This window comes from Branchiostoma lanceolatum, chromosome 7 (genome assembly GCF_035083965.1).
Source record: "Branchiostoma lanceolatum isolate klBraLanc5 chromosome 7, klBraLanc5.hap2, whole genome shotgun sequence".
Lineage (NCBI taxonomy): Eukaryota > Metazoa > Chordata > Leptocardii > Amphioxiformes > Branchiostomatidae > Branchiostoma > Branchiostoma lanceolatum.
In genome coordinates, this window is record NC_089728.1 from 11107016 (window position 1) to 11121063 (window position 14048).

Consider the following 14048-nt stretch of genomic DNA (forward strand, 5'->3'; position numbering starts at 1 on the left):
TTTAGACCATACACATATTAAAGGTTTCTCTAAAAAGAACACACAAGACTATGTACTTGGACAATATAGTACCTAAGCCAAGGATTGAGTGTAGCTGTTTTAGAGAAGTCAAATTTAATCACCCAATCAGACAATGCTTAAAAGCTGAAATATTTAATGTATTTCCTGCAATGTGTAGTTTTCCAGGACCTGTATTTTAACGATGCTCAGGTCCATAGGCAAATGACATTGTCTAACAAACATGATTGTCATATTGTATCATAATAAGAACACACATCTTAATAAAAACCTGTCTACGGGTCAGGTTAAAACCTATTGGTACATTTAGACGATAGTATAAGAATATGATGATAAATGGTACAAAAATAAACAGGAGTAATATATGTATAAATAGCATAAAAAAAGTAAAAACCTTTTAAAATATCTTTCAGTACAGAGTAACATTTTGTATAAATAATAAAAGTGATACTCTACTACAATAAAACTCAATAATACTGTATTTTATCAATATTGGTATGAACTGTCTACAATGAACACAATGGTAATTTAGCCTGAAAGTTTCCATGCTCAAAAAGTAGTCCTCCGGGTACATTGAAGTGCCTCAGTTTAACAGATGCTAGACAATTGAAGTTGGAACATCCGACTTGCGTCTGGACATGGGCCGTAAAAGAGAACTAAGGCTGTCCCGTGATCCCCAAGGCTGCGGTTGGGGATGCTGCCATTCACGGTTTTCATCATGAGTCCTTAATACTGAAGTATCCTCACTTGTGGGCTCTACCCTACAGTCTTCTGCGGTAGATGTTTGTACTTCTCTAGCCCCATCAGGCGATGGAGATGCTCTGTTTGTGTGCTGTCCTGAATCCTCTACCAGATCATCAGAGTCATCCCTTTCTTGTGAGACCTGGGGGGTGTGTGGCCGGTCCATGTCGGACTCCAGCTCTTGTGCGAGTGGATTTGACCTTGTGCCTAATGCTTCATCAGAACAGTACTTAGGTGGCCGGTCCAAATATGGAGGTGCCAGACTGTAGGGTGGAGGTGGGTCGAAGGAAAACGTCTGTCTCACAGGCGCTGCCGTGGGCTGCTCTGACATGTCTAGGGACAGCTGAGAGCCACCACTAGCTCGAGGACTGGACGGATCCGTGGATAGGAAAGCACTCTGTCCTGTGGCCACATATGACAGCCTGCTCCCATAGTGCCAGCCCAGGGGGAAGGCTGCTGTCAGGGAGCCCAGTGATCCAGACTGTCCTGACTGCAAGCGTCCCGTAGGAGGTAGACCACGGTCTCTGTAAGGACCTTGGGCCTGTAAACTGTGTGCTCGCATCACTTGCCTATGGACAGGGGGCAGTCTGTGGTCCATACTAGCCACCCTTCGTGGTCTTGTGGGTGCCCTGAAAGAAACAAAATATGGGACTTATGTGTTAGCTTTGCCTTGGATATGAGACCTAAACCTTAGCAGGACATTTTAGCATCTTTCACTGATAATCCCTATCAGCTGGTAAGATTGGTTAAACAATAAGTGGTTGTATATGGCAGAACACAGACCTTGCTCTTCTGTATTGTGTGTGTCTGGTTGGCTGATGAAGTTGCTGTGACAACAAGTCCACACCACCCATGCTACTAGCACGGCTTATGGGTCTATGGAGACAGAGAAATAGAGTCATGTCATACAAATGTTAAGTCTGTTCCTTCTCACTTCTCACTTGTACTTAAGTTGTAGACAAAAACGTGAAACATATAGACTCCATGACCTTGATTGCTATGTATAATGATCAACAAGAAAAAGAAATTGATCAAAGGTACAAGTACTAGGTACTAGAACCAAGTTCCTCAGCCATTAATAACTGCACTGCATCTCCAGTCAGGTCCTATGACATTTATGATTTTAATATTAGGCAGTGATAATATGCTGTACCTGGTTAAGTTGTGTCCACCGCTGCTGTCCAGGGAAGCATGTCGTCTGACCCTAAGAACCCGCACTGGTCGGTCTGCCTGACTGCTGGCATCATCAGACTCTTGTTGTTGTCCAGGTTGCAATCTACTGTCATGTGCAGTTATCTGAAATTCCACAAAGTCATGTAATGTTACAAATATGAGGAAATGATATCATTACCCCTTCTGCAAATGTACAGTGAAATATCACAAGTTTTAACAAAAAGAAAAATTAATTTTGGCTGGCACTGTCATAATCATACTTTCCTTGAGGCACCAGGCATAACAGAATAAGAGAAAAATATTCAGACTATCCAAATGTTTTCTTGACCATATAACTGACCTGTGACATACTGCCATACTGCTGCTGGACTCCTAACCAAAAACACTCCACAGAGAAGCTGAAGACCAAGACTGTGCACACAAACGCATACAGAACACACATGGTGATGACCACATTCTGTAGGTTCATCTCTATCACATGGCAGTTTGGAGCTCCAAGAAAACTGATAAATCCTGAAAGACAAAACAATGACAATGATGTTCACTGCTATTCATGCTCCATCAGGGCTAAAGCAGTAAATTAGATACAATCATGCTGTTAGTGATGGTTGACAAACATGTCATCTCAAGTTACAGTTGGATACTGTAACAAAGACCATTTGATTACAATCATATTAAATCTAAACAATGCTCTGGTGGTCCCTACCTTCTTGAGTGTGTGATAGGCAGGTGCACCGCCCCTGGTTGCTGGCATCCCTGCTGAAGGTGCACGTGTGGAAGGTGCTGAAGAGCGGTAACACATGCATGCCTGTGACGATAGCGGCTGTCAGGCACAGGAGGATGCACACTACACAGCCACCAATGGTCAACATCAGCTGAGGACAGGAACAACATGCCAACATTCATGGACCTGGCAAGCATCGCAATCACCATCATTCTGGGCAATTTGCCCCGACTGAGTTCACTTCTTTTCTTCAAGTATTTTGGCCTTGCATGATGTTCTCCACCTGCTCCCAACATCCCAAGCTAATTGGTCTATTTATATCATTCTATAGAATAAATATCCTCTGCAATCTCTCAAATTGCTTTTTGGCACAAAAAAAGAGAAGATTTTTACATTTAATGTGAGGTATTCATCTCACAATACAATTGGTACGGTATTAAATATTTTACCAGGCTACTTCTGTAGAGATTTTTATAGGGTACTTCTGTACAGCTAATGATGCGCCAAACTTACCAGATGTTTCTCCGGATGTCTGGCCACCAGAATCACCAGTGACCCGGTGAAGACCAGCTGCAACAAGGTGAGAAAAAATGCTGATGTATGATATATATTGTTACCATGATAATGGGCAGTATGATACAAATGTAGATAGGTTGCTTGTTTACTCTTCACTCTTATCATCAAAAGTTTTTCTGAATAATGATATTACACCTGCTTCTTTGTTATCTCAAATGAAGCAGTAGAAATCTCACATATTCAGAGCGAATTGAAAGTTCAAAGTGTTAATCAATAATTTAGTCACCCCACTGGGCTCTTGTTAATAATAGAAACTCAGGAGCTGCCTGCAGGCTTTCCTACCGATTAAACAAAGCATGCCATGCTGGTACCATATGGTGGTACTGTAGAGATTACTGGCTTATCATCTGTGCAAAGTACAACATTGCATGCTGACAGAAAATGAAATTGATCATACTGCTATTGCGTTGACATATGTGGGTATTGGTCCTTCCGTGTAGTGCAGAGACGTGGTGAGTGTACGCAGGCTGAAGTACAGGCACAGTTGTAGCAGGCCTGTCAGGATCACCACAATGCCTACAAAGCAAAAATCAGGAGTGGTAAGAAAATCAATTTTCCACATCTCACACATGGAGAGTACTTCACAACAGCTGGGCTCACCTGTTATACTGTATATATTCTTAGCCAGTGTGCCACAAGAAATATTACTATCAACAATTCGGCCCCAGGCTGCCAATTCCAAAATATTGCTATCAATACTTCAAAGAATTTGAAAAAGTATCTTTAGGCCACACCAATTTTATTTGTTGATTCTCAGATTTTTCGGAAAAAAATTGGAGCGGTAGGGCGAAAAAAAGATTTTTTGCATTTAACATAAACAATAAGAGGATTATTCAAGTTTAAGCTTTGTACGGCTCATTTCATGCAATGCACACCTTTCCTTGATCTAGTACTATAATTTCAATAACAAATAAAAATATATCTTCGTAATCTTAAAATGCAAATTCAACAAGGAAAATTCAACACATTGGTTCCCAAACAATGAGTGGGACGAAAAAAAATTAAAAGATGGAGACAGCCCTGAACAAGACAATACACAGTTGAGTGCCAGGCAGACAAGCTGGTGTTGGGAACCACTCAACATTATCACAGTATCATACCTGATGCTGCCAGCAGGCAGTAGGGATGAACACAGCCACATGGGCGGGCCTTGTAGTGCACTGAGAACACAGACCTGCTGCCAACAGTGGATACACTTCTAAAGGAGTTTGGTCTCGTCATCTTTGTGGTTTTATTCTTAAAAAACAAAGGCAAATAGATGTGATAAATGTATTGCATAGGATATAACCTTAAATGCAGTTAAACCAATATGAAACAGGAACATTTATCTTTGAATAGCAGTAGCAGAAATAAACAACAGGTGTGATCTGTCCTTCACTACTCAAGGCCCCCTCTCATTGGGCTCCGGCACTGCGGCGGCACTGCCACGGCAGATTTTTACGGCACCGTTGCGTTTCTTTCACCAATTCTCATTTGCACTCTCACTGACGTGCGGCGCATTTGCGTTTGAAGCCTAGATGAGCAAGTTCTTGAATGAACTTTATTGTTCGACAATCGTATATGGTACAATATATGGCACTAAATCAACAATACTGCAAGGCTAACCTATCCTACAATTATAAGTACAAAACATCATTGATAACAGTGTATGAATTACAGTAAAGCCATGTATGGATTATTTTTTCCCTCGCTTTTAGGATGAAGTATAATGAAATTGACCTATGTAGGTGGTAGGTTGGACATGAAAACAAGAGTTGAACATGACAACAATACATCGTTCTGTGTACCAGATGTGGTGAAGTTAGTCTTAGTAGTAATACTTTGCAGCGCATCTCTCTCTTTGCCATCAGTGGGACAGGCCATGGCCATCACAAATTGAAATTTATCTTCAATATTTTCGTTACATGTGGGACACAATCTGTGAGTGCCTGGTGTGTTGTGGTGTCGATCCTTTTCAACTTCTAGATAACGTGCGCTGATTCTCAGTGTAGTTACTTCTTAGAAATGGTTTATTATGAATTGATGTGATAAAGTCTTCCCTGCTAAAGTGATTTTTGATTTTATAAAATGTGTGGAGTTTACTGATATTTCTAAGTGCTTCCCTCCAGCCAGGGAGAAACGTGAGTTTCACACTCTCTTTAAATGTATATCCAAAACGGTTGGTATTGACAGTTATTTTCTTCTTCGACTGATGAAGTGTCGTATGTTTTTTAGATAATCCTGTTAGTAGGTAAATTATTCAATCTTGGCGAGAGTATCTAATCAACTGTGTTTGACTATCAACGATCAATAGGAACTCCTCCAATTCACCCCTTACGGCGAAACATTGAGTACAATTTGCGATACAGTGTCTGACTGGTATATCAATTTCAGTTTATCACTGTACTGTATTTCTTGAATGGCACAAGAGCGGGGCGAGTGCATGTAGACGAGTGGTCTGATTCCTTTCCTGAGCGATTAATCTACCAACTTCCGTACTGGAATAAATGTACAATGATCTAATTTTAAGTGTGATAAAACAATATCCCAATGAAAATATCAGAAGTTCTACAGCTACAATCATCAACCTCACTACAATGTAGTAAAATAGGTTTAACCAAAGTCTTAAACAGATCAATAGCTAGGGAAATGAACCGATTGTATTTTGATGGTAGTGATTTCAATTAATCAGAAATCGCAGTGCTAGCTGTTAATGGATCAAAATACAATACAAAATCAATAAAAAAATGCATCAAAAACTGATTTCAAATGATAAAAGGATTTTCACTTATGACACTTGGTGCAACAAAGGTAACATGTTATAGAATATACGTATAACCTTGAAACTGACATATCACTTTTTATACAATAGCGCGCGCGGTGAGCTCCCGGTAAGCTCCCGGCGAGCGCGCGGCACTTTGCCACTTGCGTTTTTTTTTCAAATTTTGAAAAAAATCGCCATTTCAACCGGCACGCCGGCGGTGTGGACCGGCACTGGTACGGCACTGAGACGTCACTAGGACGGTACGCTGAGGTCTGTGCACGGCACTGCGACGGTAGCCATTTCCACGCTACCGCACGTTACCGCCACAGTACCGCAGCCCAATGAGAGGGGGCCTTCAGGTGGCATGACTAACTTACACAGGGATTGCGGAAAAGGCTGGCCCTGTCTACCTGGCCTGTCTACCCTGGCTGTCTACCTTTTTTGTGCCCCAAGGGTATGCATGGGGGTTTGGGCTTTAATGGAATTTCCTTGAGGAAAAACTGGGTCAATGCAATTCCAGATGTGTGTGAGCTGGATGGAAGATAATGCCTATTGGGTTGGGGCGGGGGTGTGGGTGAAGCTGGTAAAGCAATTCCACCAAGACTGGAAAAAAAGTTCCAAGTACATTGTAAATGATAAAATGTTCCTGAAATGTTAAACAAAATTGAAGTAGAAAGTAATACAAGGGAGCAAAGAAAACTGGTAGGATGAGCCAGACAACAATAGGACCTTTGTTTGTCACAACAGCTAAATTCACAACAGATGTCTGACACTCCTGGGGGTTACTGTAGCTCAGATACTGACGAAATCTTAAGCAGCCTATCAGTTTTCTTTGTTTATCCCGTAACCATACCCCATCACACCTCTTCTATCTAGTGTAACAATCCTAGTACATTTTATTGTAAACTTAGATGTTAGTTTATCAATAATAGATTTTCTTCCAGTGTTGGTGGAGTTGCTCATAACTGTCCCTATCCTCCAACAGTATGATCCAGCCCACCCACAGCTGGGATTCAGCCACTGACCCAGGTTTTCCTCAAGAATATTCAATGAGATGCAAAAACCCCCATGCATGCCCTTGGGGTACAAAAAGGGTAGATAGCCAGGGTAGACAGGCCAGGTAGACAGGGCCAGCTTTTTCCGCAAACCCACTTACACAAGGGTGCGGCCGACTTTGCTTGCTGCACTTCGATTATATATCTAAGTTACTTCAGGCAAAATAAAGATTTACCTTATCCATGCATTGTGCAAAAGATCAGTCAAATATACTCTTCCACAGTCATAGTGTCCTTCTTTCTAATTTATCTAAACCATCAAATTTCTGATAAGGAAGTTTGAACTTGTGTGACTGAACAATCATAAAACTCCTTCCTTTGCTATTTCTTTCTAACTGTCAAGGATATTTTGGCAGTATTTTGTTTTGCGTCTTTTATTCTTCGCAATACCATAACCTCCCCTCAGGTACTCCATGGTACGCACCTGATGTCACTGCAAGGATGGCACATTTTGTGCTGTGATATTTGTGATGAGGCTGGAGGCCTGCCCGCCTTAGCCCGGGACCTCAACTCCCCCCCTACTATGCCCCTGAAGGGGTTATCTGGGGGTAACCTAATGTAGATGTAGATGTAGATGATCGATGATCAGGCAAGTCATTTCACTTCATGGTTAACTTGTCCTGTACTGTCAAGTGCATCCTTCCCATCTTGTCCTGTGAGAGAAGAATGTCAGTTTAGAAGAGAAATCCTTTGTTGTAAAATATGACCACTCCCTTTTGCGCTCGGGTTGAACTTGAAAACGCCGGGTGGTCCAGTATTTGACAGGCACTTAACATTCAACAGCATATTTGTCATCTGTCTAAGTATCTTACCAGACATACATCAAACGTGCATACACAGAATATCTTGGGCTAGATAACTAATAAGTCATGATAGCCTGACCTTTCTGCAGCTAGCGCAGGACCGATCGATCTGGCAGCTGCCTTTGTTTTGCAGTTTCCTTGTTTTGATACGCTGAGAACTATGGGTACGAGACCATCTCTGGCAAACGCTAACAAAATCACAAATTAACGACAAAGGGGATACTTCTGTATATATCAAGATAAGAAATAAGGTACAGTGTGAATATATAACTGTTTGTGATGTTAAATTGACACGTTATGTTCAGTAGATCCGCTATAAACCCATATATCGTGATGTATTGTCCTCACGATGCGGTGCTGAATCCTGAGTACGAGAGTGTATTGGCCGCCATATTAGTTTTGTTACCATAGTGACAAAGGAAATGGCGCTCCCGTTCGCAACCGGACAGTTTTGCAGTGGATATCTAGCGAAGCGGTCCACGTAATGTAGTTTTCTGGATCTGACACTGTACTTCAAGAAAACCACAACGTCTGAGGTAAGCAAATCAGCTGTGTAATTTGAGCGTTGCCACTGAAACGATTACTTTTGTGTTGTTGGATACGAGTGGCACATGAACAGATTAGCTGGATGTAAATAACGTCAGCCATTGGCAACGACTGGGGAGGGGGGCAGTTGTGATATCTGGAAATCGGCAGCTTAAATTGTGGGAGTGAAAGTTTTGATAGCTCAGAGAGATATCTCAATTTACTATTCTCACGTGTGAGTGCCAGTAAATGTTAGATATCTCTAATTTCAGAATTTTTCACTTTTCTGTTAAAGATATTTTCATAACAACTTCAAATTTTAATAAGTGTGTCAGTGGAATCAAGGACCTTGTATTCTTCTCCCTTTCCTGCCATTTATGATCTAAGGTAGATTTTAAGCAACTCTACAGGTTGCAGAGACTTACGGCAAGGAGAACCCTAGATTACTGAGGTTTTCAACGTACTTTGAATAACATCACAATAGCAGACACTGAACTTTTCAAGTGAAAAAAATAGATCACGCATACCTACTATCTGATTGGTGCAATGCTGTCAAAGATATTCACATGTTACTGTATAGACAGGGATAGTATATGAGACAATCAACTGTTTGCTGATTGATGGATCATTTGATGTGAACTTCATATGTTCCCCGCTCACTTTTAAGTTCACCACATTTGATTTTGTTAGATTTACTGTCTAACAATTGTGTAAGTTTTTGTTCTTTGTATCTGATTTAATTGTATTTAATGTAAGCAGACTCCAGGAAGAATAGTGTAAAATTTTTGAAAATTAAACACTAAATTAAATGGACCCGAGACATGTCAATGATGGCCGATTTTTCGGCCGTTGGATATTACCGGAAGAAGAAGAAGAAGAAACAAACAAACAAACAAACAAGCATACAAATATGTTTCCTGACAGAGTTGACAAGATGCCGACTCCCACACAAGTTGGCAGTGGTACGGATGGCCGGTTGGCGGGGACGGCAGGAGACATGCCGCGGCTGAACTACCAGAGTAAGGTGGTGGCACCCAGGAACCCACGACTCGTGCGAGGAGACCTCCCTCCACCAAAGGTAAGCATATCCAGACAAATTATCTCTTAACAATATATTTACACCTGCATGTTGCTTGAAACACAACAAAGGAAAAGTACTTTTAAGACTCACAGTCTGAAGCAATTTTTCTTATTACAATAATTTCATTTAAGATCAAGTCAATTAAGTTTTTTCACAGCATGTATGTATCTAATTAACTCATGCAGTTGAGTATGCTAATAACTACTACATTGAATCATCTTGGACTTGACTATCATTTGCCAAAAGCCTTTCATGATGGAGTGACAAAAAATAACGATATTATTAAAAATGAATCTAAAGGTTTCAGTACTACTGTACCATATATTTCAGGCACCATTGGTTCAGACTTAACTTGATGGTCATTTTATAATGTCTTGAAAGGGTTGATTTCAGGTTGTGTTGAAACATGTACACTCTTTCCTCAACACCAGATGACACCCTCCAAGTTCCTCCATGAGATGGGTCTGGACACAGCAGGGAAACTGGCCAACACACACGAGATGCACCTGCCCCAGATAGTGGAACTACTGGACATGGCCGAAACAACCCACCAAAAGGTACTTGCTTAGTGCATTGCATTAACACTGGTTTGAATCATTCTTACAGAATGTCATAACTTGTAAAAAAATTTGATAAATCCCTTCATTTTTTCAACAGTTTTCCCAAGTCAACATAGATGAAGCCATGTTCCAGCCTTTTCCTTCGGAGATCCGGTTCCAGAACTACGAGCCCCACCAGACATATGAAGTTCCACTACAGCTGAGGAACAATGACGGGGTACAAACTTCTTAGTTTTTAGCACATTAGACTGCATAAACTATAGATTTAAAAAATTGTAATACTATAGAGGAAATGTCAGAAAATATCGTATTCATTGTTTACAAACGAATGACTAAAATGTAACAACTGCAACTGTGGGTTTTAATCATTCATGCCTTATTCACAGATAGCACAAGCTGTACAGTTTCATCTTTCTGTAAAACATATCTCACTCTGAGATTAGTGACCAATTGTTAGCATTGATCCTTAAACATGATTTTCCTGCCTAGGTGCCCCGACTGGTGAAAGTGTACCAGACAGACTCCCCATACTTCAAAATCATCAGTCCCAACAATGTCGGCGACAAGGTAGCACCTGGCATGGCGAGCACCTTCCGCATCCTCTTCACTCCCCTGGAGAAAAAGGTGTGGTTAGAAATGATATTTTTATCTACTACATGACACATGGTAGCTTTGTCTTGGTTCACTACAAAATCATGAATCTTCAAGAACACGCTGATTTCAGCACCAGGGACAGGTTCAAACTGCTGGGATGGATATTTCTACAAATTGTGCATTGACATTCTTTCCTGAGCTAATAGAAGAAGAAATATCATTAAGGACTTTGACAAACTTCCGTCAAAGTATATCATGTTTAGAGATGTGACAGTGACAGTAACTGTTTTTTTTCCACTTCATCCAAATGCAGGATTATGTACATGAACTGCTGTGTATAACAGAGCGGGAGAAGTTTGTAGTTCCTGTCCACTGTGTTGGAGCACGAGCCATCCTGGACTTCCCTGACTATGTGAACTTCTCCGCCTGGCCGGTGAAACATACAGCCACACAGACTCTCCTGGTCCGAAATATTGGCAACAAAGACGCCACCTTTTCTCTAGCCGCACAAAGGTAAAGGATTTGAACAGCCACTACCTAAGTCTTGTTTATAGTCAGACATAAATCGTTGTTCTTTTTGTCATTTTATTGATATAGTTTGAGGTTACTTCCAGGAAATATTTCTTCATTGCATGCTCAACATTTACTTGATGTTTGACAGCTGCATGTTTGGTTGAAGTTGTATGCCTGCCATTTTCAACAGCCTCAATGAATGTTTTGTCTAAATCATTCAATGTTTGAGTTTGTTCTGTGTTTGACTACCAGTATATTGACCTGTCTTTTTTCTATGACAGACCCTTCAGCGTGAGCCCGTCCTGCGGTGTGCTACCGGTGGGGGAGAGCATGCAGGTGACAGTAGAGTTCACAGCTCCAACCACAGGGGACCATGTCGCAGACCTGGTGCTCACATATGACACAGGTAAGGCAAAACGCATTACACTGCAATAGTTATCGTTGTAAAGCTATATTTTATAACTTTTATATTTCTACATTGAATTGAGAAAAAAAAAAATTATTTTTTACTGATGATTTGACATTCATCTCACCTCAGGTGAACAAGTCTTTGTAGAGTTACATGGGGTTGCAGTGAACGCAAATGTACGGTTGGATAAAAGTTCTCTCCGCATCGAGAACACGTACATCTCCATGGCCAACCAGCGCACAATCAACATCGTGAACCGCAGCGATGTGATCGTTCACTACCACTGGAAGCTGTTTGCCACCGTGGAGGAGGAAAGTCAGCAGAGGACCCACTACTCCTCCGAACTGTCGCATGAGGAGTCAGTGGAGAGAGAGCGCTTCCTAGAGGAGTGCATCACAGACCCTACCCTGAGAGACAAGATGTCCCTGTTGACGAGGACCTATGAGAACCGGCGGAGGATTGTCTCCGGAGACAGCATGCTGTTCACCGACGACGTCTACCAGATTGAGCCCCTTGAGGGAGAGATCTGGCCGAACCAATCAGCGGAGGTTTCTGTGATCTTTAAGCCGCAGGAGGCAAAGACGTACCAGCAGGTGGCGTACCTGGACATCACGGGAAGGGAGGCCCGTCTGCCGCTCAGACTACGCGGAGATGGAATCGGCCCAAATGTGCAGTTTTCCTTTGAGCAGCTGGACATGGGAAACATCTTTGTAGGGTCTATTCACACCTACGAGGTGAGCAACTTTGAAACATAGCCAGTATTTCATGCCACTGTGGTATCTTATCCTTCTTGTTAGAATAACTTTCTATCCTATTATTTTGACCATTTGTATAAAGCCATGCCTGAGCCTTGTATATCCCTCTTCTATCCCACAGGTTGTACTTGCCAACAAGGGTGACATTGATGCCATTTTCAGCATCCTTCCCAACAACACACATTTTGGCCTGTGCTTCACCTTCAACCCAACAGAGGGCATTGTTCTACCTGATGGACACCAGGCCATACAAATTACCTTCAGGTCTGTATTTATAATCCTGACTCATCGGTTAAACATACTGAAACTCAAAGGTTGAAACTTCAAAGTCTATTAGAAGCTTTCCTCAGACTTTGTCCATGGGAAAGGTTTGCTGTCTATACTTTGGTTTATATATTATAATGATAACTTAATGATGATGACTTATTTGGCCTGTCTTAACTTAAACACCATGGAATGTGACACCATTGAATGTGACAGTTGATGGTCCTGTGATTCTTTCAGGTAGGTAGGCACAAATTTTACAATGTAGTAACTGTTGTACTTTTTGTCTACTCATAGGTCTGCCACACTCGGTGACTTCCAGGAAGATTTCTATATAGCAATTGATGGCTCCCCACAGAGGCTGAAGCTGTCTTTCAGGTAAGGAGTAATTGCCTCAAAATGCAAATTGTGATTTGATTACATCCATCTCTGTCATTTGTATGTATGTGACTTATTTTATTAACTGGAGTTTGTGTTCTACAGGGGATGTGTCATTGGACCTACATTCCACTTTGATGTTCCACGACTGAACTTTGGAGTTGTTTCTTACGGTAAGAATTGCAGTGTTACAGGCTAGTACATGTATTTAGAGAAAAACAGAAAACTCCCAACTAAACAATTTCATGTATTTGCCACATGTACTTATCTATACAATATGATCACTTTTGAGGGCGAGTAAATAGTTGTATTTAACAAATCTAATAAACTTGTCTTCCTCAGGTTTCCAGCACACCCAGACCTGTACCATAGTGAACACGGCGCTGGTGCCCATGACCTTCAGCCTGCACGTGCCGGGAGACGGTACCGGCGAGCGCAGCATCTGTAGCCTGCTGGACCTGGAGGACGGTACTCACGCCAGCGATCATCAACCCAACCAGAGTGTGTCCACTGCACAGCAGGAGTTCATCATTGTTCCCTCCGGTGGCACCATCCCTGCACAGAGCCAAGTCAGGGTCCAGGTCAGTAACCGGGGGTCATGCATGTAGGAACAATGTTAGCGATGGGCTAGAATTGGTGAAATCTCAGTGTATGAACTGCTTGTGTGTTGCAGCTAGACTGAGAACAAATGAAACTGGTCTTCTATGCAATCTGTCTTCCTATCCTGTCCAGTTCATCAATGGTTGGGCAATGATGATAGATTGCTTGATTTCTTATTTACCCTTTGTATTGTGGATTGTTGGAAATCCTCAACTTAATTACAACACTGACTCTAGTTTAACCAACAATTTAAAATCTTCATCTTACACTTTCCAGTCAGTCCATTCTAGCATTTCATTCTATTTTACGTCTTGTAAAGCCCAGTTACTAATGTCTTGAATGCTTTGTTTTGTCCACAGGTGACCCTGGTGTCCAACACAGTGAAGAAGTATGACTCCATGCTGGTGGTGGATGTACAGGGTGTAGGCCAGGGCATCCTCATGCTTCCCATAGTGGCCAAGTACGTATCTATGAAGAAAAAATACCAAAATACACTTTTTCCAATCGATGGAATTTGATATTGTGGGCTTACTTCA

At 41.6% G+C, this 14048-nt stretch overlaps 2 protein-coding genes across 2 annotated transcripts in view; one reads left to right on the forward strand and one right to left on the reverse strand.

Moving 5' to 3' along the window:
• Window positions 1-137: 137 nt before the first annotated feature.
• Window positions 138-7987, reverse strand: LOC136439236 (uncharacterized). Its single transcript, XM_066434525.1, has 11 exons — window positions 7913-7987; window positions 7604-7683; window positions 7455-7499; window positions 4333-4468; window positions 3630-3748; window positions 3170-3226; window positions 2639-2807; window positions 2273-2445; window positions 1913-2055; window positions 1543-1635; window positions 138-1388 (listed from the first exon to the last, which is right to left on the reverse strand). Exons 4-11 carry the CDS (start codon window positions 4451-4453, stop codon window positions 617-619), a joined length of 1647 nt encoding a protein of 548 aa, XP_066290622.1. The 5' UTR covers window positions 4454-4468; window positions 7455-7499; window positions 7604-7683; window positions 7913-7987; the 3' UTR covers window positions 138-616.
• Window positions 7988-8236: 249 nt separating this feature from the next.
• Window positions 8237-14048, forward strand: part of LOC136438364 (hydrocephalus-inducing protein homolog) — a 45034-nt gene continuing 39222 nt past the window's right edge. Inside the window, exons 1-13 of the mRNA XM_066433131.1 lie at window positions 8237-8369; window positions 9283-9436; window positions 9871-9996; window positions 10097-10216; window positions 10489-10623; window positions 10907-11106; window positions 11388-11512; window positions 11645-12249; window positions 12392-12534; window positions 12832-12912; window positions 13018-13085; window positions 13255-13493; window positions 13872-13972. Coding sequence (XP_066289228.1) covers window positions 9293-9436; window positions 9871-9996; window positions 10097-10216; window positions 10489-10623; window positions 10907-11106; window positions 11388-11512; window positions 11645-12249; window positions 12392-12534; window positions 12832-12912; window positions 13018-13085; window positions 13255-13493; window positions 13872-13972 — 2087 coding nt within the window. The 5' untranslated portion in view covers window positions 8237-8369; window positions 9283-9292. The remainder of the gene's footprint in view (window positions 8370-9282; window positions 9437-9870; window positions 9997-10096; window positions 10217-10488; window positions 10624-10906; window positions 11107-11387; window positions 11513-11644; window positions 12250-12391; window positions 12535-12831; window positions 12913-13017; window positions 13086-13254; window positions 13494-13871; window positions 13973-14048) is intronic.

What these genes read in the sequence shown, in the direction of transcription:
- LOC136439236 (XM_066434525.1), bottom strand. Translation starts at nt 4,453, where the DNA reads ATGACGAGACCAAACTCCTTTAGAAGTGTATCCACTGTTGGCAGCAGG. An exon ending in CATATGTCAACGCAATAGCA is followed by an intron (nt 3,227 to 3,629) that starts GTATGATCAATT and finishes ACCTTGTTGCAG; the next exon opens with CTGGTCTTCACCGGGTCACT. An exon ending in ACACAATACAGAAGAGCAAG is followed by an intron (nt 1,389 to 1,542) that starts GTCTGTGTTCTG and finishes TGTTTCTTTCAG; the next exon opens with GGCACCCACAAGACCACGAA.